The 27949-nt window shown below is 52.0% G+C and overlaps 2 protein-coding genes across 2 annotated transcripts in view; one reads left to right on the plus strand and one right to left on the minus strand.

Moving 5' to 3' along the window:
• The window catches only part of POLA1 (DNA polymerase alpha 1, catalytic subunit), a 295898-nt gene extending 291776 nt beyond the window's left edge, over positions 1–4122 (plus strand). Inside the window, exon 37 of the mRNA XM_007181502.2 lies at positions 3395–4122. Coding sequence (XP_007181564.2) covers positions 3395–3540 — 146 coding nt within the window. The 3' untranslated portion in view covers positions 3541–4122. The remainder of the gene's footprint in view (positions 1–3394) is intronic.
• A 6870-nt stretch (positions 4123–10992) lies between these two features.
• On the minus strand, positions 10993–23215 carry ARX (aristaless related homeobox). The gene is made up of 5 exons (XM_057537518.1): positions 22814–23215; positions 20219–21092; positions 17571–17616; positions 14418–14746; positions 10993–12195 (listed from the first exon to the last, which is right to left on the minus strand). Exons 1-5 carry the CDS (start codon positions 23007–23009, stop codon positions 11955–11957), a joined length of 1686 nt encoding a protein of 561 aa, XP_057393501.1. The 5' UTR covers positions 23010–23215; the 3' UTR covers positions 10993–11954.
• Between the last annotated feature and the right edge of the window lie 4734 nt (positions 23216–27949).

Genomic DNA, 27949 nt, shown 5'->3' on the forward strand with positions numbered 1-27949 from the left:
ATTGTAAAGAGGTTTTCTTTCAAAATTCCCAAAGCTTCCTGCGTTCCACGCCTTATAGCAAAGCTCACGTTGCACTGAGGGAGGGAGGCTACGGATTAGAAAAGGTGGGAAATCAGAGAACGGTATGGTGGGAAGCCATGCAATTAAAAAAACTGACTGAAATTATTACCTGATTTCATAATTGACAGAATATTTAATTCAGATATAGTAAATTGACACACCTCTACACAGAGACAATTATGACTGACTGTATAACACCTGACAGAATCAATTATAACTGACTGTTGTTTGATACCTTTGCACGGAAATAAATGAAACAGACATTCAGAACAGAGACGGCTGCTGCCTGTGTGCCTAAGCCTGCCTTAATTAAAATAAAATAACCAGTAGGCGATGTTAAAATGTCTTTGCCTCGTGCTTTCTAGTTCAGTGTATTTCTTTAAGTCCAAAAAGGGTTTTACAAAGAGTAAAGCTGAAAAGAGATTTTCAGTTTACTGACACGGAAATAAAATATCTGAAATAGAGATGGTTTCCTTAGATGAGAGAATGCTCCACTTTTTAAAAAAATAGTTCTGACATCTTATTTGATCAGTTGACTTTTAAATAAAATATTTAAGACAAGTTCAACATGCAGATGACGGTCTAGTTCATCCCATGTAGAAAATACTGTAGCTTGCATGATTTTGAGGTTTTAGACTCTAATTAGTAGAAACCAACTTTTAAATTAGCAGTTCATTTTCTTGTCTGATAAAATATTGTGTGAATAGTTAATAGTCTAGTCTGACTCGGTTTTCATTGTTTTCATAGGGCTTGGGGACAGGATATTTTTGGTAATGAGTGTATAACCCTAAGGAATCATCATGTAGAAAGGACCAGGGTAAAAAAGCTGTAGATACATGTTCCTCAAATGTTGTTCCCAGGAAAAGTAGATTCGCTTTGCTGGTGTATTAAGATGAGTGATTTCCAGTGTTACTTCAGTCCACGAGAGCATATTTTGCTTGTGTGCTCGTGTGTTCCTTCCCTGTCTTGAAGTTTGGATTTTTTTGTTGGTTGTTGAGACAGCAACAGCCATGGCCAGTGGCATCTCTGTGGATGGGGCGGGACGGCTGCACTTCTTCTCCGCCTGTTGCCTGATGTCCTCTTGAAATCTTTTAACAGTCGTTGCTTCGGGTCAGGTGCTCATAAGATGGCCTCTTCCCTGACTCCCAAAACTGGAACAGGGAGAAGGAATCAGGTTCTACCGGCTACATTAACTGGTTTCCACCATTTAACCCTGGGATTTCCCCTTGAGTTCTAAAGTGGCGGGTAGGTGTAGCGTTAAGGGAAACAGAGTGACAGAAGCCTAACGTGGGTGGCCCAGGTGCCCAAAGCAGGGAGAGAAAAACCACGAAGAAGGGGTGAACCCTTTCCCCACCTCAGCTCCCACCCCCGATGTGGCCTGTGACAGCTCGTGCAGTTCTGTTTTCTAGAAGACCTTCCAAACATTATTGATTCAATTCTCATTGGGGAAGCAAGTAGGAGCTTTTTTCTGCATCTCTGACCGGCGTGGAATGGTGCCTGGGCTGTACTGACCGGCTATGGGATATGCTGGCGGTCACAGTTGTCTTTTACGAAGAAGAGCACCGAGTGACGCTGGTTGTCATTCTAACTCCGCTGTGTAGCAGCGTAAATAGTCCCCTTTCTAACCAACCTGGTGGGAAAAGTCAATATCCCATCAGCAGAGGAGGTAAACACATCAGGAGCTGTGCCCTCTCTCTTCCTCCCCTGCTCCGTCTCACCACAGCTCTGTAAATGTCTCTCCCCGTCACACATGCATTTTTGTCATTCACATGCATGGGGCGCTGGCCTCGGCCGCCACTGCTCTGCTCGGGCCATTGTTGTGTATTCCCAGACTCCGATAATTAGAACTTTCAAAGTGTCTCTCTCCTCGCTTAACGATGCGCCCCCTCTCTCTCTTCTCGCCTCTTTCCACCCCCTTTGGGCATTTAAATCCTCTCTACAAAACTTTTTGTTGTTGTTTTTTGAAAGGCAATTGATGTAATTTAGAAAAGGTTGTGGAGAACAAACGCGAATGTGTAGCTAAAGAACAAAAACCTGGAGACCAAGTTTTCGTTTTCCAGGTGCTTTGTAGACTTCACTGTTGCTCTGTTGTTCCCGTGGGGTTTTTTCTTTTGGTGATTGATATGCACTCCCTTCCGTGTTTCCTTCCCGATGCTTTCCTATCCCGGGGCGCCGGACAGCCTCGCTCCCCCCAGCCTCCTTGGCCCAGGCCAGCATCTGGGGGCCTGCCCGTCTCTATCTGGGAGCAGTGACACGGGGTGCAGGGACAGTGAGGGACACGGGGCACAGTGAGCCTTGCCGAGCGTGGGCTCAGGGTTTTGGCTACCTGGGTTTGCGTTTCTGCATCCTAGATCTCCAGCTATGTGCCCTGGGGCAAGTGACTTAACCGCCCAGTTTCCTCAGCCATCAGATGGGGAATTTTTTTTAGAAGGGCCTCTCCAAACACCTCACAGGGTTCCTGAGCAGCTTTGAACAAAAGCTGTGTCATCTTAACCATCCTGGGCAGGGTTGGCAACCCCAGGGCTCACCCCCATCCCCAAAAGACCAGACCTGGGTGTCTCTGCCCAGTGCTCCTTGCAAAGTACCAAATGTAGAGGTCTCACACCCTGGGGAGGGAAAGAAAGGACCCTCTCTCTCCGGCTGAGGGTACCCCTCTCTAAGGCCAGGGATGAATGGGGTGGAAGGAGCAGAGGAAGGACGGCTGCACCCCTCAAGTTCACGGGCACACAGTGTGGACAAAGAAGAAAAAAGCAGTCTTGCCAATGGACAGGTACTCTCCAGACAGCCTACCCCTCGCCTCTTTGAGCAGAGGAGATTTTGTGTAGCAGAGGGACACAGATGGAAGGGACTCGAAGAAGCTGACTAGGCCCAGCTGATCTGGAGAGTTTGCGTTGGGAGGCTCTGCCTTCCTTTTGAGACAGACTAGTTCCTGCCACATCCGAACTTTGCATGCAGTTGTGTGCTTGTGCTTGACAGTGCCGCGAATCCGGTGTCTGGGAGTGGAGTTCACCTTGCTTGCCGCACATGGCCCTGCACCTGCAGTTCCCGTCAGTCGAGGGTGGCTCTGTCCCCGGTGCGCTGAGTCAGCTAGGTGCTGAGAAGTGGCGGGCAGGGGGAAGGAAGAAAGGCTTCTACAGAGGAATCTCGGGGTCCCTTCCCCCCCGGCATGGGACTGGCCCCAGGGGTAGACCAGCCACAGGACCGTGAGGACATCTGACCTGGAGCTGAGAACAGAACCCACAGCCCCTGCTTCTAGTGCTTGGGCAATACTGAATGCTCTTTACAAGAAGCTGCCTCTGAGACTTGTAATCCTTTTACTTTTATTTCTTTTTAGATAAGTTGAAGAAGCAGTTTTTTACTCCCAAAGTTCTTCAGGACTATAGAAAACTCAAGAACACAGCAGAGCAGTTCTTGTCCCAAAGTGGCTACTCCGAAGTGAATCTCAGCAAACTCTTCGCCGATTGTGCTGTGCGGTCCTGAGGGGTTCCCGGAAGTGGACGCTCGGGGGCGGTGGAAGGAAGACCCGCATCCTCGGCACCTGCACCATGGCCCTGGCTGCTTCTCCTGCATCGCTTTTCCTTTGGGACTACCTATCATGTTTGTGTGGATGTGGCTTGGGAGGGGGATTATTAAGGGGGAAGGGACTGCAAAAATATTTAATCTGCCAAGCATCAGAGAACAGCAAAACCGCCTTCCTCTGACAGTATACCTCGTGCTGCTGAAACACCACCTGGAGATGGCTGCTTCACATTCGCATTCGGGACTGGATTTCTAGGGGAGGGGCCGGTGAGGGAAGAGAAATTGAGAGTGGCTGGGATGCAAGTCACCCCAGGCTTTGCCCCAGGACCTTCAGCAGAGGCGCCCCCAGAAAGAGGGGTTCGTGGAGCTTGGTCGGAGGGCTGACACTTTGCCTTTTCACGGGCCAGTTAAATCCAGTCTGAACCCAAGTGCTTCCTTGGCTGCTGGCTCCAGGAGTGGCTATCCTTTTCAGTCTTTCTGTCATATAGGTAGCTGAGGGGGGAGATTTAGAAGCCTTGCACTGATTAAATAGATTAAACAGAGCTTACTTGTGTATTGAATTTCTCCAAAGCCCAACATGCACGCGTACATGCACACTGGGCAGCCGTTTTACACTCACCTTCCTTTTTTATCTCCTCAAGTAGAAATTCTAGGTAAAGGTTTATACAAAAGGAAAGCACGTTAAATAATTTCATATCCTATAGCATTTCATTAAAAATGTGTATAGGTTGGGGTGACGATCATTGTGTTATATTCAGAAAAACTGGGGGGAGAGATGGTTAATCGGCCCTGGCGCTATTTTTCTCATTTCTTCAGAACGGTGCCTTTTTGCCAGAAGCCAAACGTATTTCAACATATCAGTCTTTCCTTTCTTACGTTCTTGGTAAGATTATACTAACAAAACATATTTCCCCTTGTACAACTATGCTATATTCTTAAAAAATATCTACCTATGGATTTTCATAAAAGAAACATACGCTGTGCTTTTTTTTCACTTCAGAATAAAGTTTTCTAAAGGGAAATCAGTTGCAGTGACTCCTTATCAGGTGCAAAGACTGGACTGGAGAGGGCAGCCAGGAGTAAGGGATGACTGGAGACCATCCCATTCCCAATCCTCAGCCCACTCAGGTCTCCACTCAGAGATCCTCGGTGTGATGTATGTTCCAGTGTTCTGAGTGGCATTTCCATGCACTTTGTGTCCTTTAAGAGATGAAGTATGGCTTCTCATGTGCTTTGCTGACTTGGACAGCCAAAGAGAGCTAAGCCAAGAGCCCAGTGCTGTCTCCTTTTGGAAAGCAAGGCTGATGGCTCCTGGGAGAAAGGTCACCCGGCTTGGACCCTAGTAAAGGCTTACTTGTTAAGCAGTGGAGATGACGCTGCCCTGTATCTTGCTTTGCCTTCTCTTTTCTTTCCCTCACCCTCTCCTCATTTCTCCTCTGTCTCCTATACTCAGGTTCTAAGTAGAAACACTGGGTTAATGGCCGTGTCGGTTAATTAATTACTGCCTTGGTACCTCAGGCTCTGCGACCTGTCAGAAGTTGCAGCACCCAGGCTGCTCTGGGAAACTAAGGATTAGGTGGTTTTTCCTCGCTGTTACCGTATAGGGTTATAGAGACGGTTCTCTAATGTATGCTTCCTGAGCCCACGCTCCCACTTTGCTTTCCGAAGAGAAGGCACGTTTTCCTTGATTTCTGGGACCTGGGGTTATTATGGTAAATACAAATAGAGGGTTATCTTGAACTTGCTCGTCAAGAAACTCCAGGAGACAGAAACAGGTTCTCACTGGTCTGCTTCTTGTCCCTGCATCTAGATTGTAATCACTGTGAGGGCAGGAACCATTTCTGTAGAAAGTCCATAGAAAGTCAGGAATTTTAGTACAGTTCCCGAAAAGAGCTAACACAGTGGTTGATATTTGTTTATTCAGATCAGTAACTCCAGGTTAGTTAAGAGGCTTTTCTGAGAGGCACCTAAGGATTCCAGGAGGCATCTGAGGATTCCAGGATTTTATAGAAAGTTGAAACTGCAACTTTATGAATTCCAGTGGATCTCTCTGTTGGGAGATTGGAACATGGCATGGTCACTTTTCTCTGAGAAAGGTTTCTACTCCCTCGTTTGCGTCGGTTGTCAGCGCATGGGTAGGATGGGTGCAGAGGTGCTGCCCACTTCTTTGTAAACGGGGAGCCTCCCCATATGTCTCCACAGGCTCCCTGGCATGAGTGTTAAGCTCGGGTGAGAAAAGTGAAACAGGCCGGGTTCACACTAGAGAGTGGCAGGGCCTGGTAAACCCAAGTGGCCACGTCCCGTCCAAAGGGGGCAGCAGCTACTCAGCAATTCTGGGAGGGACAGAGCCCAGGGTGGCCATATGATCCGGTTTTCAAGAGGAGCCAGGAATCCAGATATGCCATGAAGTGTCTTGATTTCTAAACCTTGGCAACTGATTTTTAAAAATAAAATTCTAAATGCTGTGGGCCAGACTAAACCTCTAGGCTAAATTTAGAGTACTAAATTTCCTTTAGTGCCCTAAAGGAACCCATCTGAAAGGGGCATGTTTCCTGTTGAATTTAGGGTCTGCCTACAACAGGGAGCACATCTATCTTGGTCACAACTTGCTCTCAACTCTCCTTCATGTAAAGGGGGATAGGGGAGGCCGGAAGTTGAAAATCGTACAAGAGCTTGCTCAGTTAAGGTTTTAATTTGTCTAGGAAACAGATGGAGACTGTTGCCCAGGACGTGGGGCTAATCAAAGTTGACAGACTGGAGTTTGGGAGAGGCTGGTGAAAGGGGATGAATTCACTGCCCCTCACAACCACTCCCTTCTCCAGCCCATACCTCCTCTCACCAACAACACACATACAGACACACCTCAACACGCCTTTTCGAACATAGCATTTAAATTAGTTTGGCAAGTAATGCAAAGATAAAGAAACTCCAAAAGCAGATTTCCCTATCTTGTGTCAGGGTTTTGTGAAAAACACACTAAACCCCAGACCCTCAATTCAGTTCTCCCATCTCTCATCCCAAACTTTAACCCGCCTTGCCTTTCCTTTCTCCTCTCTCTCTCTCTCTCTCTCTCTCTCTCTCTCTCTCTCTCTGCTCACCTAAATATTTCTTAATTGAACGGTTTGCTGTGGAGCTTCCTTATAGCAGTTTAATAGATTAACTCATCTGAGCCAGCCTCAAATTTCAGATTAAAATTCCTTCATCCCGAAGGCAGCATTATCAGGTTGTTGGAGGCTGTTTTCAAACCTTGGTTTTGAATAGCAGCGGCTCTGCATTAATTTAACCACTAAGCTAATAAGTAGGTTTCGTTTTGTTATGCTAAGCTTTATTGCTTTTCTTTTGATCAGAATGGTGTTGTTGAGCAAAGCAGCAGACAAGGCATTCTTTGATGAGGGAATTAGCGCTCCATTCTTCCTCTATTATTCATAGCACAGTGGAATATGTAAGTACCTGAGGGTGTCAAAGGAGCGCAGGTTCTATTGCAAAGTGCTCGCCTTGTTTCTCTCAATAGCTGACTATGAGATGATAAACCGCTTAATACACTGTGCTAATTGGATGAGAGCAAAAAGAGATGGGAATTAAGGCGAGGCAAAAGGAGAAAGTGCAACCAGCCTTCAATTCACTCTTTCACCACTTTACCAGCACCAAAGGAGGCACAAGCTTTCTATAAGCAGACTAGAGGTTTTGTGCAGAGATAAAATGAACGTGTTAGTGGATTCAAGTAATACACTAATTATTGCACAGTATAAATACCACTACTGGTTTTATAACAGGGAGGTAAACTTCTTTTGAGAGGGTTATAGGATTGCTTGGCAGTGGTGTAGAACCTAATAAGGGCCCAGAGTAATAACCCCCTGGATTAACAAAATTGCTGCTTGTAGAAGTATGATTCAGGCTTTTACGAAGATTTCCGGAGAATGAATAAAAATTACTGAATGACATTTCTTAATGTACAACTGGTAATCACTCCCTTTTCTTTAAAGGAAAAAATGTATACTTCAAACTGGACTGTTAATAAAGTCCAGGGGCAACACAACTTTTTCCTTTGAAAAATACTTCTCCCCCGTCCCCCCCCCACCCCGGTCAGGTGACAGCTTTTCTTCTCCCCGCCCCCCAGCCAGGCTGCCACTGTCACTTAAATACATAAGCAATTGCTCCGTGGAACTCGGTGTTCCAAAATGCCATTTTAGGCCCCATTTAAGACCCCCTTCATTCAGACACACTTCTGTGTATACACATACATGCACGCTCACGTACACATTTTTTTCCTCTAAAAGCAAGTTGAACTAACTTACGTATAATTTCCTTTCCTCTAACATCAGCCCCTTTTGCATTCTAGTAAGATCTTTGCACTCAAGATGATATGAAAAAGAGAAGTACAAGTGCCTTGTCTCTTGGCATTACAGATCAAAACCAATAATAATTAAGTGTTTGCCCCAATGCGGGGCGGGGATAGTAGGAGAAAAAAAAGTGGGAACTGGCCGGGACCAATAGCGGTGACTTTAGCTGAAGACTGAGTTTCAAGTCCCAAAACCTTCCTTTTGGCGGTCACTCTCCTTACTTCACCCACTTTCTATCTTCCTCACACAAACCTAAGCTGTCCTCCCTAACTGTCCACAGTCCAACCCATGGGTAGCTGGTGACGGAAGAACACTTAGGGGCACCTTCTGAAAATACTTTGCAAACTGCTCCCTTCTTGCCTTGCCTTTTGGGGCCCATTCCGGATCTGGCTAGCCTGTCTGAAAATGTAGCAAATTAACTTAGCCTTTCCCCTCATCCTTCCCACAGAGGCCACACCGGGCTCCCTCACCCCTCACCCAAAATGCTGTAGGGGTGGCCCTGGGAAGGTGGGTGGTGGGGCATTTCGGCCTGGGTGTGATAGGGAACAGCCGTACCCCCATCACGGGGGCTCTCCCGGACTCCCCTGGGCTCTGCACGGCCTCCTCTAGGGTGGAAGAGGTTTGCTTAGGGTTGGGGGGGTGGTCAGCCGCTCCCAGCATTGTGACCGCGTTCCCAGATATTGGGGCCAAATTGGGTTGCCATTCATTAATAATGCTCACAATAAGATTAAATCATTCTGGAAAATCTCATAAAATCCCCCTAAGTACGCTCCAGTGGCTCTTTCCAATCCCCATCATTCAGCACTTGGGGAGGTTTGGAAGGAGAAGAAAATTGGTTTCTTTGCTTCTAATGCTGCTTTGAAAAGATACTCAGAGTTTGTCATGCGTGACATGTCACATGTTTAATGTGGACTTGCTGGAAGTCAGGGGGTCTTTAGCGTGTGATATTTATGGGGAATATTAAGTGCAGAATGAGGTCCCTCCAGCTGGGGAAAGTTGAAAGAATAGGAGGCCCAGGACCGGGCTTGTTTGCGGCATCAGTATGACATAGGATTAAGAGTTTGTAAAACAAGGCAAGGGGTTCTCATTGGCCAGTAATAAATGTAATCCTTGGAGGTAATTTCACGCAATTTGCTTCTGCTCCATGGAAGGGTCAAATGAGAAAAAATGACTTAAAAAAGACTTCATTAACAGGAAGAATGGTACTGTTTCTCGTATACCATCCAACTGGCAGCCTGGAGGGGGGAAAAAAAACCCTACCTAAACAAAAAGCCAAAATCGACGGAAAATTGATAGCGATCACCAAAAAAAAAAAGGCCCTTTCCCTCACGCCCCTCCTGCACTTCCCAGTTTCCACCCCACCCAAAACTCCCGAGTAGCCCTGCCCACCCCAGGAAAGCGGCCTTCACCCCAGGAGACCCTGTGCAGTCTGAAGGCTTGAGACACTCAGATCTCTGGGGACGTCCTAGAAAGTTCCCGCCGGGCCTGCAAACCCCGAGAAAGGAGCGTGCGGCGGAAGGGCTGAGCGGAGGTGGTTGGCGCCTACTCCCGGTGCCCCGGCCCGGGCCCCCGCTTGCGAGCGCCGCCCTCGCAAGCCCAGGGCCGGGGCCGGGTGGCTCACCGCCAAGGTCGACGGCCAAGGTCCGGGGAGCCCCCTCAGCCCTGAACCCCGCGAGCGTGCTCCCCAAGGTGTCCGGGGGACGGGGAGCTGCGGCTTTCCGGCCGGGCGGGTGAACCGAGGACGCCCGGGCCTGAGCGCGGCAGCTGCCGAGCGCGTCGCCCACCCCCGAGTCACCGCTGACCTCTGCCCGCCCCCGCACCTGCCCCTCGGTCGCGCACGCCTGCGCCCTGGACCGCGAGAGGACCCGGCCGCCCTTCTCTGGGGCGCGGCCCGGGAGCGCGCGCGGAGCCCAGCGGGCCCGGCCCGGAGACACGCCTGCTCCCCCCGCCGCGACCGACTGTCCCGCGGCCTGGCGGGGCGGCAGCACCGGCTCCGAGAGCCGCGCTTGTCACGCCGCAGCATTCCGCACCCCCCCCCCACGCCTGCCCCTCTCCCCAAAGGTCCAGCGCGCTAATTACTGCAAATTGAAACTAATTAAGCTTCTCTTCCCTTTCCCATCACCCTGGGAGCGTTGGCGAGACCCGGCCCCCGCGGGCGGGCTTACACCGAGCGGTCACCCGGCGGGGCGCAGGCAGGGCCCGGGGGAGGGAGAAGGTACCGTCGTCGCCGGCGAGGGGTGCGCCCAGGAGGGTGCAGACTGCAAATCTGTTTGGGTCTCCTCGCGAAACCTGAGTTGTTTAGATTTTTTTTTAAGTATATACATTTCCCAATGCCTGGATAAGTGATGTAATGACATTTGTCGAGTTAAGATCTGCCACTTGGATACCCCTCGCTGCCTTTCCATCACTGTTCCTGCGTTCTCTCCCTTTCCCTCCCTCCCTCCCTCCCTCCTCTCTCTCTCTCTCTCTCTCTCTCTCTCTCACCCTCTCTCTCTCTCTCTCTCTCTCTCTCTCACACACACACACACACACACACACACACACACCCTCCTACCCGCGCGTGTACCGTGGAGCCCGCCCCCTCGGAAGCCAGCGCCTGGGCTCCTCGCTCTCGCCATTACCTGTCATCTCGGACTGCGCACTTCCTTGTACGTGGCACTTTCCACAAACAGTTTCCTTCGCCTTTCGAGCCAAGACTCCCGCTCGCTTCAGATTTCTGTCTTCACCGTCAACAATGCCTACGGTACACCCTCCCTCCCTCCCTCCCTCAAGCCCACCCCACCTCTGGGCCCCGGGCCCCCCAGCTCCCGCTGCGACAAGACCCGAGAAAGCCGAGATGCGCGTGGAAAGCGCCGCGGCGGCAGCGATCTTAACCTTCGTAGGAAACCCTACGGATCCTTTGAGGATCAGATTCAAACCAGGGGCCTCTGCCAGGAAAACGCGAGTTCAGATAAACCCTGGAGGTGCCGGGGCGCAGGAGCCCACGCCCGGCCTCTGGGGGGCTCCCTACTACTGTCCCCTCAGAGCCTGTAGAGAGTATTCACACTTCCTTTTGTTAAACATATATTTTTTTATTATTATTTTGAGCGTGACACTTCTCCACTAGATAGCAAGGAAAAGTGATAACAATTACACATTACACAAAAAGTACTGTACCATTGCCTTTACCTTGAGGGTTTCGGAAGCCTCTACAGTTAATAAGTTAAATAAAGGGCTTGAGTACATAAATATTTGTCTAGGAACCCTACCGTATCTACAACACAGTAAGAATCTACAGGAGGACAAACTTTTACCATACCACGCTGAGTGCAATTGCGTTATAACATTTCAAATATACAAAGCTCTGTTTTTTTTTTAATAACAATGGTATGTACAGAATCAATAATCACAGTTTGGTGACTTCAACAGTCCATATTCTAGCAGAGTATTTCCCTTTGGTTTGATATAAAAACCTTGGTTGGTGTATGATAAAGAAGAGAACAAGAACAAGACGCCCCTTTCCGTTAAGTGCACTGTTAGCTATCTTACAGATTCGCATTCGCTTCCCCGGCCCGAAGCCGGGGCCCACGCTGGGGAGATAAACTTAGAGCGCCAAAATGCTATTAGGAAAATTAAAGAAAAGCTAAGTGGGGTGTCAGGAGGAAGAGAGGTTGGGCTTTTAAATTTTTTAACTTCAATACCAGGTGTCTTAGGGAGAAAACCTCCCAGATATTTTCAGTAAAAGAACGGGAGAGAGTGGACGTTCGAGTTGGAGCGAGGTTGGCAGAAGCAGGCGCAGGGGCAGAGGCAGGGGCAGGGGCAGGGGCAGGGGCAAGGGCAAGGGCAAGGGCGGGTGGACAGCCAGCCGAGGAGGTGCCACGTCCGGTAGCGCCGAGGGCTGCCTTTGCCCGCGTCCAGGCTGCTGCGAAGGCGGGTGCGCTCTCTCAGTGCCGTCTCGGGAGTGTGCTGGTCCTCTGTTTCCATTTGGTCTTAAGTGGTGCTGAGTGAGGTGACCTTTCCGGATCGCGCCTGGGGCGCGAGGGTGGAGGGCAGCCTTTAGCACACCTCCTTGCCCGTGCTGGTGCCCGGCAGGATGTTGAGCTGCGTGAGCTGCGCGGCGTGCTCCTTGGCCTTGAGCCTCAGCGCGGCTATGCTAGAGGCGCGTCTGTCTGCGGCCGCCGTGGCCGGGTCAGCCAGCGCGCCCGACGCCACCGCGCCCTCCACGGCCGGCGTGGGCTGTCTCAGCAGCGCGGCCGCAGTCGACGCGCTGGTCAGGGGGGCCATGGTGGAAAAGAGCCTGCAGGGAGAGCAAAGAGCGCGGTCACGGCCCCGGGAGCTGCGCGCAGCGCCTCGGGCAGCCTTTCCCGCCGCCTCTCCCCGGGGGAGCAGAAGGCACAGAAGGGCGCAGAGGGGCGCCGCCGCTGGGGCGGGGAGTCGCAGGCCCGGGTGGGCCGCGGGCTGGGGAGTAGCTGGACCCGCGGTCGGGAGGCTGGGGTGCTCTGAGAGGGTTTACTAGAGCAGGGAACCAACAGAGGGGGAAAAAGACCGAGGGGACAGAGCCGCGGCGGAGGCAAGCCCCGAGTCTCAAAACCCCATGGCCCAACTGCGCGGATTCTGTGCTTTCGCTTAAGAAGGGGGGTGTATTCTTAGACCAGGAGCTCCAATTGCCTGTAATACTATTTGCCAGGAGAGAGAAGAAGAGACAAAAAGAGAAAGAAATGAGAAAAGGAGAAGGGAAAAAAAGGGAGAAAGGAAGGAGAACATGGGATCAAAACTGATCAAGACCTGTGCTCCACTTTGTACTCTTCTATATAGGGCGCCTTCTCGGCCCGGGGCTCCTTGTACCTTGAAAAAACCGGTCTTGTTTGCCGGCCTTCCCTCCGCTGAGGCCGCCCTCCCGCGCCGGGCTGAGCTGCCAGTGCCCGGCCGACGACCGCGAAGTGGGGGTGGGGGCGCCCGCCTGTAGGTTTCTGCTCGCCAGGAGGCTCTAACCCGTCAGCGGCCCCGCGTCCCGGAGCGGCGACACCTCTCCCCCACCGCCTTCCCTGCGCCCCTGCAGCCTTTAGTCCCAGAGAGCCCCGACCCGCGACCCCCGCGCGCGGCGAACGGCGCACGGCGCACGGCGCAGCCCAAGCCTGGGACTCCAGTCCGCGCCACCGCCTCCGGGAGGCGCCGGGATTGCCCCGCACGGCGCCTCCACTCTCTTCGCACTGCACCGCTGACCTGCAGCTGAGGCCCGAGCCGCCCCTGACGCTCAATGCCACCACCCCTACCCCCGCCGCTTCCCCCCAGGGCTTTGGCTCCGGGCCCCCGCAAGGCCAACTCAGGGTTTCCACGATTAGAACTGAGCCCACCTGGGCTCGAGGAGCGCCTCCTGCTTCTCCCAAGCCCACCCTCCACCTCTCGTACCACCCGCACCGCACTCCTCTTCCAGCCTCTCCAAATCTGGCAGCCGGTACTCCAGCGTGGTTTGCCAGCTTTTACAAGTCATTTGTTGTGAGAAGGGTAAAGGAGAGGGTGGAGAGCGAGGGACAGAGGACTTTAACAATTTTTTCCAGAAAGAAATAAAGTGTGGCCTGGAGGGGGCGTAACATGCCCTGGTTCCACTAGGTAAACTGAGTCACTAACTACACTTCAGTGCACTTTCTGTTTACTTCATTGGTTTGTTACAAGAAACTAATTTTACTGAGTCTTTTTTGAAAATTTTCTCCAAGATAATTTTTTTGTTAAGTGGCTGTGCAGTTGGATGAATCTATTATTTCTTTGTTCTCCCAAAGAGAGATCATTGAAGCTGCATTCAGTTTTATTTTCACTGCACTTTCCAACTTAATACACCTCTCCTTTGTTTCTTTGTCTGTGTGATTATACAGACTTTTAATTTCATCATTCGATGTTCATTTAAAGAAAGGGAGTTATAATATATGATGAACTGTTTCTTTTCTTTCGTTGTCTTGTGCCGCTTTGGGGGGTTCGGGGATTGTATATATGGGGGTCGGGGGTATGGTTGCCAGAGGGTCACTTGAATGACAAGGAAGATAGAGTCTGGGGAAGAAGAAAGAATCCTTTGCACCCAGAGGGCCCGTGGCTCCAGGGCTCCTGTGGGGGCCAGGGCTGTGTTCCTCTGGTTGCCAGGCTTTGGGGCACGAGGAAGGATTTTTGCAAAACTTGAAAAGTCATTCTGGCTCTGTGGCCTACACCTGTACCCGTTTACACACATACCACCTATGGCCTGGGCTGTTGCTGCCTTCAAATTGTACTGGTGCAGCTTTCATTGAACACTTCCAATTTCCACGGTTGCTATTATCGCCACTGCCTTTCCCTTTGCCGCTCAGTCCCAAGTCATTCCCTTCAAGATCCACATTGTTTAAGGCAAAATTAGAGATTATTTTCTTTGGCTAAGTCTCTGAGGTTAAGCCAAAGAGAAAAGATGTGTGTAGTCCCTACCTGTCTCCAGCCTCCTCCCTGGACCCAGGCCTCTGCGTGTATGAGAGAGACAGACTCCCCGAAGCCGCGTATTACCTGCCGAACGCAGGGCTGATAAAGGCCGGGTGCCGGAACACGGCGGCTCCGAGGAAAGTGCTCAGGCCCAGCGGCGCCCCGCTGGGCGGCAGGCTGGCCGAGCCCGGAGGCGGAGGTAGGCTCGGGAAGGCAGCGGCAGCGGCGGCGGCAGCGGCCGTCCAGGCTGAGTCGAGCGCGGGGTGGTGCGGGGGGAAGGGGCTGGCGTCCAGGTAGGGGCTGAGAGGGTGGGTAGCGGAGAGCGGCCCGGGGAAGGGCAGACCCGGAGGATGGGTCTGTGCGCCCGCCTTCTCCCGCTTGCGCCACTTCGCCCGACGGTTCTGGAACCAGACCTGCAAAGCGGAAAGAGGCCGGGGTCGGCGCGGCTCCGGCCCACCCCCCACCCCGCCCCCGCCTCTTCCCCGCGAGCCGCGGGCCCTGCCTCTTTTCCCCTGCGGCCCGCGCCCACCTCACCCGTCTCTGGCCTCAGGTTGTTCAAGGACACGTCTGGGGCCAAAGGGGCAGTGAAAGAGGGCCCAACTTAAAGCCAGCAGGAAACACTGGGCAAGTGAACCCTTTCCAGTGGATATTTCAACCAGCCTAGTTCCTTTACAATTTTTAAGGAAAGTAGTTTCGTGTGTTCAGAAGTGAGGAAACCAAGGTTTAAATGTCTGCGCTGCCTTTTGCTTGCTGTGTCTTTAAACAGGTCACTTAAACCTCTCTGAACCTCAGTTTTCTAATCTGTAAAATGGGGGTAATAAAAGTTTACTCATAAGGCTGTGATGAGGAATGAGCAAAATAAGGCGTGCAGAAGTTGGCATTCAGTGGTGACTCTTGGGACGAGGCAGCCACCAAGAGAAGAATGCTTATCAGCTTTCTGCCTCAAATCAGCTATTTTCGCCTATTTCAGGTTTACCCAAGAGGTGGCAAAATTCTTGCTCCGCGTTGAAAAGGGAATCGGGGAGGCGGTTCATTTGTTCTTTCCAGAAATATTTATTGAACGCCTATGAACACTACACTGGGTTCTTGGGCTTGGGGAGAACTGGGAGCGAGGGAAGAAATACCCATGGTAATAAGCAAACAGGCATACAGTTTAGGGGCCCAGTTCTCCCTGAAATGAAGTGTGGGGTACACAGCCTGCTATCTTCAGGGCCTCTATGCAGGGCCGGGTTCTGCTGAGTAAGGCACTGACTGCGGGGACCAGGTATTCAGCAATACCTGGACACAGAAACCAGAGTGTAGGATACCTGTAGACTGTGCACATCTTCAGAGCTAGCTAACAGGTCCTTTATTTCTTCTGGGGATGTGGTTTAAATAGGTTATTTAAATAAGATAGTTCTAGGCTTGGGGGAGGTTTTCAGCACAAGGTATCTTGCTAATTGTTAATAGAAAGCAGTTTTAGTAGAGACCTTTACCTGAAATATGGCAGCTACCATAGTCTAAAAATAACTCCTAGGAGCATGAAATTATTTTTATGTGACCTGCTCATCACACCCACAGCTGAGAAGATATGTTCCTTCTCCCCTGAAGGCATTAATATTTTTAGGGCTGGGTTTCTGCCTGCACACAAGTCTAAAAATTAAGAATGAACTCCAGGGCTATACAGAGTTATATTAAAATATAATGTAAATGATCCCAGAGGAATATGTTTAAAAATTTTTTAAGACATCTATGCCTTTCAAATATACACAATGGGGGTTGTCGTTACTAGCACTAGTATCTAGGCTTGGTTTGACTTCTAGACAGCCACCTAGAGCAAGAAAAATCAAGAATCCAAGTCGGTTGATTACTTAAAATTCTGCCAAAAGGGGGCCCATCCATAACATTTCACAGCCCTCAAATAATCTATTTGAGAATCACAGAAACACTCCAGTGTGGAAATTCAGAGACTTGAAAAAGAAAGACTAGATGGGACCAGGCTGGGTGGGCAGCTTTTGTGTATCCAAATCTGTCTAGACAATATCCACCCCTCCTCGATGGCAGTGAAAGGAGTAAGGGGGGGGGGGAAACAGTGGAGGCAGAATGCCCTCAAAGAACGTGGAAACCTTCTACAGACGGATCAGCTCTCCCGGCTCAACTGCAATTATCAAGATGTCCCCCTGCAATTCCTCATTATTGAATTAATACCTCTGAGGCCCCCCAAAGGTAAACGAAAGGACTCTAATAATTCATATTCACTTAATTACATCTTCTCCAGTGAATAGGGAGAGAGGAGAAGGGGAGGGGGGGCGCTCTCTTTCTTTTTAAAAGTTATTTAACTTTCCCACGACTCGTTCCCCTGAGCTGAAAATGCAGAGTTGCTGTCACATCTCTGTTTGACAATGGAGAAATGTGTCAACAGAAAGGAGGGGACAGGCCTCATCATTAGCCCTCTAATGCAAGAAGCTGTTGTGTATTAAATGAGCCATATGGAATTTATTGTGCTTTATCAGCACCTGATTTTGACTGTAAAGTGATTCACTCAGCTCCTAACCCAGGGACATCTGTTTTCTGTTGGCCGTCGGGGCTGCCCAGTGTTGATCGTCTCTTTGGTTATGAGGCCTGGGTTCGGAAATGCACTCTGGTATGGGGCTGCAAACACCTTTAATAGCATTGCACTCACTCCCTATTAGATCAATGTGGGCTCATTGCTATAAAAAATGGGAAATCAAATAGCATTAGCCAGCTCCTTGTGCGGGCAGAGGGGAAATCAAACAGCATTTTGCCTTCAAATGGCCCTGTTTGTTCTAGCACTAAGTGGGCTTTTATGAAGCCCGATTGGAGACTTAATCGCAGCCAAATACCTGCTTGGAGCTGAGCGGATTTGTCTAACAACCAAATCCATGCTCCATCCCATTATTTCAATCAGGAGAAGTCAGTCCGCAGATTGTTTCCTACAGGGGCTGTGGACCAGGGGGCTTCTGAACTACAGTCTCAGGGACCCTGAAACCCCTCTTCTGATCCTGGACTCCTTCCACAAGGCTCCCAAACCCCAAAATCTTCCCCTTCAACCTCCCAGGTCTTCATATTTTAATATAGTTTTGTGTGTGAGTGTTTGGGTTTATCTTTCTGATTCTGCTTCTCTTCATTTTATGAAGGGGGTCTCTCAACAACCCTCGAATCCATCAACCCATCTCTCTTCCACTCTCCCCCCAGCCAACTGCCCCTCCCTACCTCCCTCTCTGCAGTGCAGCTCACCTGGACCCGGGCCTCAGTCAAGTCCAGCCTCATGGCCAGTTCCTCCCTATAAGAAAGCAACACACAGGCAGGAGGTCACTGCAGGCTCCAGCAACCCCCATCAGCCCTCTTTCCCTCGCTGGCAGCCTCCTCCATTAGGGTCTCACCCCACACACCTGGGCATCACCATCCCTTCAACATTGGAGTGCCTTCTATTTGACTGAAAACGTAAAAACACAACACACTCCCAGATATAGGATGTTATCTATTATATTGTATCATATTATATTCAAGAGTGACAGGGGTGACTTCTTGAGTCTCTAAGTCTCGGATTCTCTCTCACTTCTAAGCCAGAGTTAGACAAGACACACACACATACAGAGTGATTATAGCCTCTTTTGTCCTAATAGTAAATGGGAGAACTCAGCACCCAACTAAAAACATTTCTTTCGCCCTCTTGGTTTCTTTCTGCCTTCTTTAAAAAATGTTCTCTCCCCTCTCCTCTCTCTCTCTCTCTCTCCAGCTCTCTGCCTTTCCTTCCATCTCTCTCTCTCCGCCACCATCCTCCCTCCCTCACCCCTTTAGGTCATACTCCCCATTACCCTCTGGAGATATGTTAAGCTTGTTAAGAGTTCAGTGGGGTAATTTTTCGATTAAACAAAATTCTGCGCACCTCCTGACTCCAGTGCCCACTACAAACCCTGCCCATCTCAGGGGAAGTCAATTTAACTGAAACCCTACCCCGTCATTGCAGTTATTACTGCGACAATTAAGGCAAATAGGAAACCATTAAGATGCTGTAAAATGGCTTACGACCTGTTTACCGAAAATATGAGCGCGCAGAGAATAATTGGCCCTCCGCTCGCTAATATGAAAGAGCGGGGGCCGCCCCAGCCTCGGACCTGGGTCTGCACTGCTGGCAGTGCCCCTGGCCCACACCTCAAACTTCAGGACTGGGAGAAAACCGGTTCACTGGAGAGCCTCCTTCTGCCTTCTGCTACAGTGAGCATCAGCAAATCTAAAAGCCCAAAACCACACTCCCGGCTGGATCCGGGCGGGAGCCAAGGGGCTCTAACTAACCCCCTGGGTCGGAAAGAGGTGAGCATGGGGTGGCAAAAAGGAGCTGCCCCTCTTCATGTACTTTGGTTCCCCTGGAGAAGCTAAAAAAGGGCAGACCTGGGTGCCAAGCGACACCACATCATCTACTTCTTTTGAATTACACGTGTGATAAATGCAGAAAAGCAGGTCGGCCGGTTAGCTATTTGATAGACACAATTGTTTTAAAATTTATTTTCTTTTCTAAAGGTAACGAAGGGACTGGATGACACAGGGGAGGACCAAATTTAGCTCAGGGGATGATCAAGTTCAGTGCCTTTGCCCCGCATCAAATCTACTCTTTTCCGTTTCTGGTTAGGAGACAGTTTGGCAATTAATGGCTAGACCAACTACACTTGAGAGTTGGCTCGGGCCTCCTGAACGCTGAGCGATTTCTCCTCCGGTTCAAAGGGCCGGACAGCTTTCCGCTGCTACTAAAATGCACGTTGAAAAGCCGCACACGCCTCATACGAAGGTGCTGCTCGAGCTTGACAAGCCCAACGCTGGGCAAACACCCATCTCTTTCTCCCTCCGCGCTGGGGAAAGTTTGCCCTAACCCTGGTTCCTCGCCGAGCCAGACCTAAGCCTTGGGGTGGGAGAGGAAGGCCCCCAGCCAGGCCGGCGCCCCAGGTAGGATGAATAAGCTGGCCCTCAGAGGCCCAGTCATCTCACAGGTACATCTTTCCCCCCCAAAAAAAACCCGGGCGAGTGGGAAGTGGAGCGTAACCAGGAGGAAAACCCGGGTTGGACAGCCGTCCAAAGAGAAAAATTCCCCCAGCTGTTCCGTCTACTGCCTGCCAGGCTTCCAGCAATCAATGCCCGCCCCTGTGAACCCGCGTACATTAAACCAACACTGGGTTTAATGTGTGTGGAGGGAGAGAGGGCAGCGATGAGAAGGGAAGATTCTGGCCGGTGCCTCCACAGTTGTACAGATACCAAACACTGCCCCGTTTTGACTTCCTTCGGTTATTTCAGGAGTCCTCAAATGACAGAACTCGGATCTTTTTAACGGCCTTCTCCCCAGGCACGGGCAGCTTCACTGCGAACTGCGTTACCTGATACCCAGCAGGCGCCCGGGGCATCAGGCAGGGATGGCGAGCGCACCACACAGCGGCCAAAAATAGCCCCTGTTTAGCTCTGGCGGCGAGGGCCGGCAGCGCTTCCTGCGTCTCGCCTGGGACCAGGCCCGGACTCCGGACCGTAGCGCCCGGGGCCCTGAGTGTGTGCGCAAGGGTGCGCACGTCTCCAAGGTGGCGTGTTCGGGCGGCCTTTGGAAAGGCCGTTTCTTTTTCTCTCTCTAACGAAAACTCGTAATTTGAAAAAATTAAACTGGAGAGACCTTGGGAAGGAATAAAAACAAAAAACATCCCAGTCTAAACTTAAGGCCCGGAGTAGGGGGGAGGGGGGGGAGTAGTTTTTGGTCAACGGGGTGGGTGCATTGGGAGGGCGCTCCTGGGTAGAGTCCAGGAGCGGAGTCCCTGCCCCAGCCCGGGGCCCCTGCCCGCCCACCTTCCCTTTCCCGGACCCACTCGCTCCCTCCAGCCGCTGCCGCTGCGACCACCCCTCGCGCGTACCTGGTGAAGACGTCTGGGTAGTGCGTCTTCTGGAAGGCCCGCTCCAGTTCCTCCAGCTGGTAACTGGTGAACGTGGTGCGGTAGCGCCGCTGTTTGCGCTTCAGCAGCCCCTCCTCTGAGTCGCTGCCCGCAGACAGGCACACGCTATCCTCGCCGTCCTTGCCCTCAGCGTCCTCTGGGTGCAGCAGCAGCTCCTCCTTGGGCGACAGCTCCCCGCCCTCAGCGGCCACGGCGGCGGCGGCGGCAGCGGCGGTGGCCACCGCTCCGGTGGCGGCCACGGCGCAGCGCCGCGGTTCCTTGATCAGCGCGCGGGCGTCGTCCTCCAGCAGCTCCTCCTCGTCGTCTTCCAGCAGCTCCTCTTCCTCGTCCTCGTCCTCTTCATCCTCCAGCAGCTCCTCCTCCTCGTCCTCGGCGCCCGTGCCGCTACTCGCCGCCGGGGCGCCACCGGGGCCACCGGCCGCGCCGAGGCGCTCGTCCGGGTGCGCGGCGCCCCCCGGGCCGCCCAGCTCGTCCAGCGCGGGCGGTGGCGGCACGAAGGGCGCCCCGTTTTCGCGGTACGACTTGCTGCGGCTGATGCTCACCTGCGGCGCCTGGCTGATCTTGAGCGTGTCCCAGGCTGCGGCGGCCGCGGCGGCCACGGCGGCCCCCGCGCCGTCCGGCCGCTCCCCGGGCCGCGCGGTCGGCGGCGGCGGCGGAAGGGCCTCCCCCCGCGGACCGGCCGTGGCCGTGGCCGCCGCCGCCGCCGCCGCCGCCGCCGCCGCCGCCGCGGCGGCGCCCTGGAGGAGGCGGCCCCCGCCCGGGCCGTACAGGCGCCGCAGCTTGGGCGGCAGGTGCAGCTCGGCCTCGAACGGGGCGCTGCTGCCCTTGGGGGAGCCTGCGGGCAAGGGAGAGCGGTCAGCGCGCCGGCCGGCCGGGCGCCCCCGCCAGAGTCGCCGCCCGGGCCGGCCCGCCGCCGCTCCCTCCGCGCCTAGGCCCCGGCGCGAGCGCCCCCCCCCCACCGCGCCATCAGACTCCGAGCCCTTCTCCTCCTTCCCCAGTTTTCTTGCTGTTTCTTTTTCTTTACATTTTTCTCTCTCTTTCCCTTTCTCTGGTTTCCTTTTATCCTTCTCTCCTCCTCCGTCCCTCCTTTCCTTTCCCTCTCCCATTCTTCCTTTTATTTTCTTCCTTCCTTCCTTTACGTCTTTCTCTCTCTCCTCGCCCTTCCTTTCATTTTAAATTCTCCTTTTCTTTCTCTCTCATCCCTTCTCCTCATCATTCTTTCCCCTCTCCCTCTCCTTCCTTTCTCTTTTTGTGCGCCCCCCCTTCTTCCTTCCCTCCTTTATTCCTTTCTTTTTCTTTCCCCTTGCCCTCTCTCTCACTTTTTTCCTTCCCATTTCGGGGCAGGGGGCAATCTGAAAACATTCAGCAACTTAAAAAAAAAATCACCACCACCCTGAAAACTTCGCGCACGACCTCTGCCCTCGGCTCTGCCACGCGGCCGGGGCTGGCGAGAGGGGCCGCTGCCCGGCGGGCGACCCCTGCGGGGGAAGGGGGAGCGGCCCGTGGCCCTGAGTGCGGCCTTGCCCCGACAGACCCCAGCGGGAGGGGCTGGCGGCTCCGAGCACAGAAAAATCGTCCTGGAGAAAATGGGTTCAGAAAGGCCTGGGTGGGGGACGAAGGGGGTGCAATAGGCACAGGCCGCTCCTTCCCCTCGAGGAAGCGCCTGGCACAGGTGCCACTGCAGGCTAAAAAAAGAAAAGGAAAAAGTCAGTTTTATTTTAAACGCCCCCTTCTCCGCTGTCCGCTCCCGTCTTCCAAGTGGCGCTGCGGCTGGACCGCTGGTTTACGGATTTTAAAAGAAATCAACAATTCTTTCCCTGCGACACCTCTGCAAGCCAGCTCAAGGCGAAACTTGAGTGTAACAGGTTCGGGGCAAAACGACAGTTGTTCTGAAATTTTTAATTTTAGAAAAAAATAAGAGCTTTTAAACAACTCAACTGTTTAAAAAAAATAGCATAGCAGAGAAAAAAACAACACCCAGAAGCTGTACATTTCATACACTTCAAATACAATAAGGAGCATTTGGGGAATCCCAGGGAGATGTTTTCTGCAAAGCTTGGGTTTAAAAGGTCACAAGTAATCTACAATTTTAAAAAGAAGAAAAGAGCACACCACCACATATAAAGAAATCTTCCAAAGAGGAAAGGCCAAGGCTCACTCGGCCTGGAGTCCCCATTCACAGCTTTTGGGGTTCTTGTCTTCACTAAGTTGCTGTTACAAGAGTCCACCCGGCACCTGCTGTTTCTGGCCTGTTGCCCCTCTTCAGAGCACCCCCAAGGCCGCCAAAGGGGGCATTTGAACGACCTAAGGACGGATACCGAGAACCTAAGGGCCCCTGAAGCGAAGCTCGGTCTCTGCTTTCTCTGGAAGCAGAGGGGGAGGGAGAGACATCCCCTGGCGAGATGTTTACCGCTCTTTGAGGCACCAGGCCTCAGAGTTGTTCCCTCTCTTTCCTCCGTCTCCAGTTGGACAACCGCAGGCCCCTGGCCCCGGAACATCACACATCCAAACCAGTGCCCAGCACCCTTTTCAGGTGCCCGGCAAGCACAGCCTTACCTTGAACGGCCTTTTCCTGGTCGGTGCGGCTGGCCAGCGGGGCAGGCAAGCTCTGCGCGGCTCCCAGCAGCCGCATTTTGCACGGGCTCCTCCGGCCCAGGATGCTGTCGATGCAGTAAGAGGAGAGCAAAGTTGGAGATTTACTTTTGCACTCGGGCCTCTCGGAGCAGCCCTCCTCCTGGTACTGATTGCTCATGGCTGGGGTTTTTTCCCAGGGCGCAGAGAAGCGGGCCGCTGGCTGCCTATCGGGGCGGGTGGGACGGATGGGTGTGTGTTGGGGGGGTGGGGTTAGATGGCTGGTTATAATGGATACTGTTGCGATCTCTGTGCCTCTCTGCCTCGCTCGGTCGCTGGCTGCTGGCTCCCGCCCTGCCCGTGGCCAGAGCTCGCCCTCTCCGCGCTCAGGACAAGCTGTAACAAGTGTAGTGAGCTGCGGGCGCGGAGCTCTGGAGTCTCTCTCCTCCACGTGCTGAGAGGCGCCCTCTGATTGGCTCTCGCCAGAGGCCTGCGCCGGGCTGTGGGCTCCGAGCAAAACCCGGACTGGATTCCGGGAAGGCCGGCGGTGGAGGGGGGACAGCAGGTACGCACCCGAGCCAATTTTATTTTTATTTTTTGTTTTTAACTAACAACTTTCTAACTAACAACTTTCCTGGAGCTCCTCCTTTAACCCTTTAGGGCTAGCCCGAAGCTCTAGCTTATTCGGATGTCAGGCATGTGGGTGCCACTCGGGCGACGTGTGCCCCTTCCACCAACCCGAGGACCTCACTCCCTTGGAGACAAGGCCTTGAAGCTCGGCTCGCATTCACACCGACTTGGCCCTTTTCAAAGCCAGTGTTGCGCTCCCAGGACAGCGCCTTGACCTCAGTGGCCCTCAGCCGCCGTCCTCTTTAGGCCGGACGGGCCTTCGAGGTGACGGACGCAAGCAAATATCTGCAGTTGGGGCGTTCAGTTTTCTCTTGCGGCCCAACGCCTTGAGCTGTTAGTCTTCACCTTGAGCCCGGCGGTTGCTCTCTTGCTGGTAGCGTCCCTCAACCGCTCTCATCTCCGTCTTCAACTCTGGAAAAAGTCCCCTTAAAGACAAAGCTCTGCCAAAGGCGCGCGGCCTTCCCTAGAGCACCTACAGGGCAGAAAGGGACAGGCGAGTGTCGGCTGCGAGGACGGGCAGCTGGGGACAAGTCCTGGAGTCTCCCCCTTCTCCCCGGACTCGCTTCCCTCTCCTCCCCACAAGTTAGCCTCTGTTAGTTAGGCCGTCACCCCGAGGCTGGACACTCTCAGATCACGCGCAGGGAGCGGAACCTGCCGGGAGCCCTGAGCGCTCCAGGGTGGGAGGGACCCAGGTTCGGCTTCAACCAAATCTCAATGCCTAAAATTCTGAACTCCCCCTGGCAAAGGCGAGAGAGCGAGCCTGAGGGAGAGCGCGTTTATTCCCAAACAGCTTCCTGCGCGTCCAGCGCTGAGAACCGAGACTCAACTCCGACTGAGGTTGGGCCGAGCCCAGGCGAGGGGCTAGAACGGACGCCCTCCTTTCCTGGGTGCAGGGCCCAAGGGACAGCCAGGGGCCCCGACGCTGTCAGGGTGGGGGCGAGCGTGGTGGGCGGGAGAGGGGCCGGGGAGGGGGAATCCACGCCGGGTTTTCCTCTCTCAATCCCTTCAATGTGTCAAAGAGAAAAGCGTTTTACAAAGGATTATACTTGAATCACTTACAGTCAGTATTTAAAAATACAAGGAGGCATAACTGGGATTTTTTTTTCCGGCCATAAACATCTGCCTAACTCTTGGATGTTGGTGGGTGGGTGGCAGACAGATAGGGCTGGCTTGGCAGGAGCATTCAAGACACAACTGGAGGGGATGAAGGGTTAGGAACAGGCACGTTAATAATGTTAATACTAATGCGGATACTACTACTATTAAAGGCTAGAGGACAAGGAGCGCTCTGTGTGTGTGTGTCTGCCTGTCTGTCTGCCTGTCTCTGGCTTTTAGTCTGAGTCTCACCAGTTTTTCCTACACTTGGATGATGGGAGTGGGGGGCGAAGGAGAACCCGAGCTCTGTCTGACATTGATTTTCTTTTAAGCACTCTTTGCTGTTCCAAGGCCCCTGGGATCTTCTCCTATCTTTCCCGCATTCTTCCTTCTCCATCCTCACCCATAGTTCTGTGTTAGTATACTGTCCTGTTCAGCTTTAAACTAACATTCTGCGCGCTGATTCCCTCCTCCTTCCCTCCCCGGCCCGGAGAGCCCACTCTCCGCTTGCGGGTCTCGACGCAGCCGAGAGGCGGGCAGCCCCGTCGGTCTCCTCCGAGCGAGCCTCCAGCCGCGGAGCCTCACGGGCGTCCTTGCGGCTGGTCACTGGGAGACACAGGGGCACTTTTCCCTCCTCAGCGGGCCCCGCGTCGGCAATCCACAAGACCCGGCTGCAGGTGACTCCGTGACTTCAGAGTCACACTCCCGCACACGCAGGGAGTGGGCTGAAAATTAGTCCAAAGAAGATCATGTGAAAGAAAAAGAGACACAAACGCACAAATCATTTCTGAGAGCCTAACGGGGTTTCAAGTCTCTCGGTGGAAGATTTCTTAGCTTCCGTCCCCCTCCTCCCCCTTCTGCAGCTGTTCTCCTTTTTTAAAAAAAGAAGTCGGACTTTTTGCTGGGGTGTATTCTAATTTTAATCATCCACTGCCAAAGGGGAGGTTAACATAGAATTTCTGATTCTGACTTAATGACCCCTGGAATTAAATCTAATTCTATTAATGGAATATAATGTCTTTCTTTGGGAAACCTGGTGAAAACACTAGCTTTGTTATTTTATCTTGTTTATTTTTGGTATTTTCTAATCAATCTTCCCAAGTGAGGACGCTATTGGGAAGGCACATCCATTCACTTCGGGGAGAAGGGCCCGACCCAGCTCCATTTACACCCAGCAGCCCTGAAATGATCTTTGTCACAATTCAATACCCAACTTCAAAATCTACAATTGGCTCTTGCTATTCCTGAAAGATTAAAAAAAAAAAAAAAACAGAAAACTTTTCTAACATACCCACGGGGAGACAATCTGCTGGCATCTCCACAGTGTCTAATCAGAAGATGGGTTTAAGATATATGTGTGTTATCCTACATGTTATTTTAGAAAACAAAATGATGCCTCTAATATCTAAGAAGAATTTAATTGATTTGTTGAGTAGGTAGACTTTTCAGGATTGGGCTATAGGACTATGTGTAAAAGAACTTTTAGCTTAGCCAATGTAATGTCTACTCTGTCAGTAAGATGACACTTCACTTTCTTTTCACCTCACTTTTTCCACTTTCTTTTACCCACTAATCAAAAGCAATTTCATTTTAGTAATAATATTATTCGCGATTGTACTTTGTTACAACTCCTGGCTCCTCTAATCTTTGGGGTCTGTAACTGTTGGTTTTCTTTTCCTGGGCTGCCTGGAAAACAATGGTTTGCAGTTCATCTGCTTTTAAAATCAATCACTAAGATAAAAATGACAATTATGGCCGGAAGTGAGGGTCTGAAGTGTTCAGAACTGTTGTTTATGGTGAAAAATGAGGCTTGTCCCCAGGACTGGAAATAATAATTACCTAGAAGAGGCGAATGGAAGAAACCCCTTTCTTTTCTGTGGTGAGAGCTAATTCTACATTGTAGTTTCAAAATTATATTTGCAAGAAATGCGGGATAAGGGGGTGGCAGTTAGATGTTATTATCCAGGGGAAAAAAATGTTTGGAGGAGAGTTAACCTTGCACACTTTTCATTTGAGATGTTTTAATTTATTGTGCAATATACACATAGATAAATAAAGCTGTAATGGGCTTCCAGCCACACCAGACGGCTCAGGTCCCCTTAAATTATGCTCAACCTCTTCAAAACATATATTTAAACAATAGAAATAAACTTCATTGGAGTCTGGTGACCAATTTGGAAGCCATTGGAAGGGAAGACAATAAGTCCTGATTACACTCGAGGATTCTCTGTGATGTGATATCCCCTCTGCCAAGTCATTTTGCTGTTTTATTTATTTAATTTCTTTTTTTAAAAAAAACAAACTTTCATTCATTTATGGTCTTCCGCAACCTGCTAATTTAACACTGGAGCGCGTTATTGCAGTGTTAGGAGGAGAGAAAGAGGGAGCGAAAACAACAATACTGCAATGATCCAAATGATACAGTAGAATTATAGCAATTATAGTTCTACTTGTGGAAGAAAACCTTGCTGAGATCAGGCAAACAAACTGAAGCCTTGTGAGGATAACAAGCGTCGGGATTGACAGCCGGTGCTGGGAAGAGCCGGAGGGCACAAACAGAAATATTCGCCTCCCCCCACCCCCACCCCCGCCCCCAACTCCAACCAGTCAAGGTTAACCTCCTCAAATGCTGCTTTCAGAGTCTTATCCACTTCAGGGTATGCATTTTATGCACAAATCGAGGTCTCTCCTCCTGGAAGTCTGAAGATAGGAGGAAATGTGTCATAATCCGCTTGCCTAGCACTTGCCCCTCGCCTTCTCGGCCCGCTGCTTGCCCGCCACTCCCTACCCCTGCCTCAGTTCTCCCCACGGCTGCTGGGATCTGTCTGTGGACCGGTGTTTGTTTGTTGATGTGTTTACAAAGGAGCAGCCTGTGGAGAGGTCCAAAGGGACTGAGGACTTGAATTTCCAGGGAAGGCTCCTTGGCGTTTGCTCATCCTTCCCTCTTCGCTGTGTTGTCCGCCCGAGCCGGGGGTTCCACCGTCAGGGCTCGGCTGGGAGAGGTTTGTTGGGAAGCAGTGCTTTGGGAAGCGTCCCGAGGACCAAGGCCGAGCCCTCAAGGTATGGACGTGTGGGTGTGATTACTGTGTTAGGACAACTCCCCTTATTTTCAAACTTCGCCACTTTCGGTTGCCCGTCAGCAGCCAGGGGAAACGGGTCGGGGGAGCGAGAACTAGACAGAAAACAGCCCCACCCCCACCCCCGCCACTTCCAATCATCCACCCAGGCGGTCAACCGAGGCATTTTCAAGCCTGGCTCCAAGCACAAAGCCAGGCGAGACGGCCACAGCCTCACGTCTGCCCTCGGGGGGCGGTCCCCTCCCACGGGCGAGAAGCAAGTGGTTGGGCTGTCACCCCGAGTCCCTTGGCCGGAGCCCCCCATGTCCTGCCTAACCCA

Source organism: Balaenoptera acutorostrata, chromosome X, assembly GCF_949987535.1.
Source record: "Balaenoptera acutorostrata chromosome X, mBalAcu1.1, whole genome shotgun sequence".
NCBI classification, from domain to species: Eukaryota; Metazoa; Chordata; class Mammalia; order Artiodactyla; family Balaenopteridae; genus Balaenoptera; species Balaenoptera acutorostrata.